The 2,039-nt window shown below is 63.6% G+C and overlaps 1 protein-coding gene across 2 annotated transcripts in view; it reads right to left on the reverse strand.

Annotated features, from left to right (window-relative positions):
• Positions 1-2,039, reverse strand: part of LOC113211905 (hemicentin-2-like) — a 90,076-nt gene that overhangs the window by 8,598 nt on the left and 79,439 nt on the right. For both annotated transcript variants that reach the window (XM_052263964.1, XM_052263965.1), the window contains one exon: positions 1,539-1,982. In XM_052263964.1, the coding sequence (XP_052119924.1) occupies positions 1,539-1,982 (444 nt within the window). The remainder of the gene's footprint in view (positions 1-1,538; positions 1,983-2,039) is intronic.

Consider the following 2,039-nt stretch of genomic DNA (forward strand, 5'->3'; position numbering starts at 1 on the left):
GGGCCCTCTGTGAGGCTAGCGTCGCGACGGCGGCGCCGCCATTATCTCTCGTGTTGTAGCCTCGCTCCGGGCCTCGCACCCCCGCCGAGAAGAAACGGCAGTGAGCTGAAATGAGAGTGGAGGTTTGCAGAGGGGAATGTGATGGTGCGGGAGGGGGGGGGGGCGGCCTCCGGCCTCCTACGCTGCGGATCAACCAAGAATTCTACAGTCTTTGAGTTAAATGATAAAATCAGAATAGAAACAAAAATAAGTCCGTGAACATGTACACCTCGGTGATGTTTGGCACCGCCGGCCGGCCAAGCTTTTGGAAGGCCCGCGCGCCCCCCAGCCGCTCAGTTTTGAAAGGCCATCTGCAGGAGTGCGCTGCTTTGATGTCGGCTTTGGCTGGAGCCTCCAGACTGGAGAGAGTGGAGTGGAGGGGCGGGGAGGGGGATGGGAGAGGGGATGGGAGGGGGTTGGGCGGGGGACACTCGTCCGCCAAGACTCCAGCCAGCGTCGTCCGTCCACAATGGCCCGGCGGCCTCGCTGTTGCGTTCTGCCGTGCAGTTCATCGGAGCGGAGCGGGGCGGGGACAGGTTGCTTTGGGTGGGAAGGCGGGGAGCAGCAGAGGGGTCGTCAGGGGCGTCGGGGCTTTCGAGAGTGATGCTGACAAACTCTTTGCATTCGCATCAAACGAAAAGAAATCTGGGAAAGTCTATTTCGTACTGCTTTTTTTCCCTCTTGAAGCAGAGCGACGCCGCACGAGCGGCGCTTTCGTAGAAATGTTGTCTGCTCGGTTTACGCACTGCGTTTCATTTCTTGCGATGCGGAGCGGCGGAGACTGCCTCGGACAAGAATGAGTTCAACTCACCGCTGCGCTATTCGCATGTATGTCGGGTTTCTGCTCGGAACAATTTGGGATTTGCTCACGAGACCTGCTTGTGCGCGGCGACCTCGGTGTGTACGGCCCGACGAGATTACGGGCGTAACAGCGTCTGATGCGGTCACCGCCGCGGTCACCGCACCGCCCCGCGTTATCTGGCTCCGGCCGCCGCTCCGGCTGCCGTCCGACCAGCGCCTCCGGCACCCGGAGCGGCCCGGAGAGGGGACCCAGCCGGCCGTGGCCACGAGCTGCGCCGGGGCCGGGCGAGGGGCGGATCAACGTCTCAACCCCGTGACAGACATCGCCGCGCTGCGAGGCTGAACGCGCGGAGAGGACGAGCTCTATACTCTGCCAGTCTAAGCAAAGCGCAAACTGTGCAACAACGCAACCTTTTAAACCTTGTAAGTTTCACCGTTTTCAGTGTTGAACTTGTTCAGATTTGCGGTGTACCTAATTAACCCGCTGCGATCGCAGGATCCTCGAGGATCCATTGCTATTGGCACAGTAGTGACTCAACTCGCGCGCACCCGTACTCCCAGCGGCGGGCTTGCTTAAGAGACCGAACTGCTAGCTCATTCCAGGACAGTCAACAACAGCCATTCCGTTTGGGTACGATGACGTCTGAATAACTAAAGTAGTGAACACCGTTTGTGTAAAGACGGGCGAAAGTACTCACCGGCGGTGGGGTCAGCGCCGCGCAGCGGGCCTCCCTCCAAGACGGTGGCCTCGGACCTGCCCTTGGCGTTGACGGCGTACACCCGGGCCGAGTAGGTGGCGCCGGGCTCCGGGGCCCAGGGCAGCTCCCAGACGGGCGGCGCGCCTCCGGGCAGGGTCAGGTTGTAGCGCAGCACCGCCAGCGGCTCACGCAGCAGGTGCAGCTGGAAGTGCTCCGGCAGCCCGGAGGCCGGCGGGGCGCGGCAGTCCACCCGGAGCGTCCCCGCATGGCCGTCGACGCCGTCCTCGTGCTGGTCCAGGGTGGCGGGCTGCTGCGGCGGTGGGGGCTGCAGATCGGCCCCGAAGCTCCACGGCGGTGTCCTCTCGCGGATCTCGGCGGGGCGGGGGACCCCGGCCGGGGTCAGCAGACGCGCCATAGAGCAGTTGGACGGCGGCAGCGGGGCACCTGCAACATCATCGGACAAGTTGAGGGGGTCGCGTCTGGCGGGGCGGGGCGGGGTGG

The sequence above is a fragment of the Frankliniella occidentalis genome, unplaced genomic scaffold (assembly GCF_000697945.3).
Source record: "Frankliniella occidentalis isolate FOCC.00 unplaced genomic scaffold, Focc_3.1 Scaffold15, whole genome shotgun sequence".
Lineage (NCBI taxonomy): Eukaryota > Metazoa > Arthropoda > Insecta > Thysanoptera > Thripidae > Frankliniella > Frankliniella occidentalis.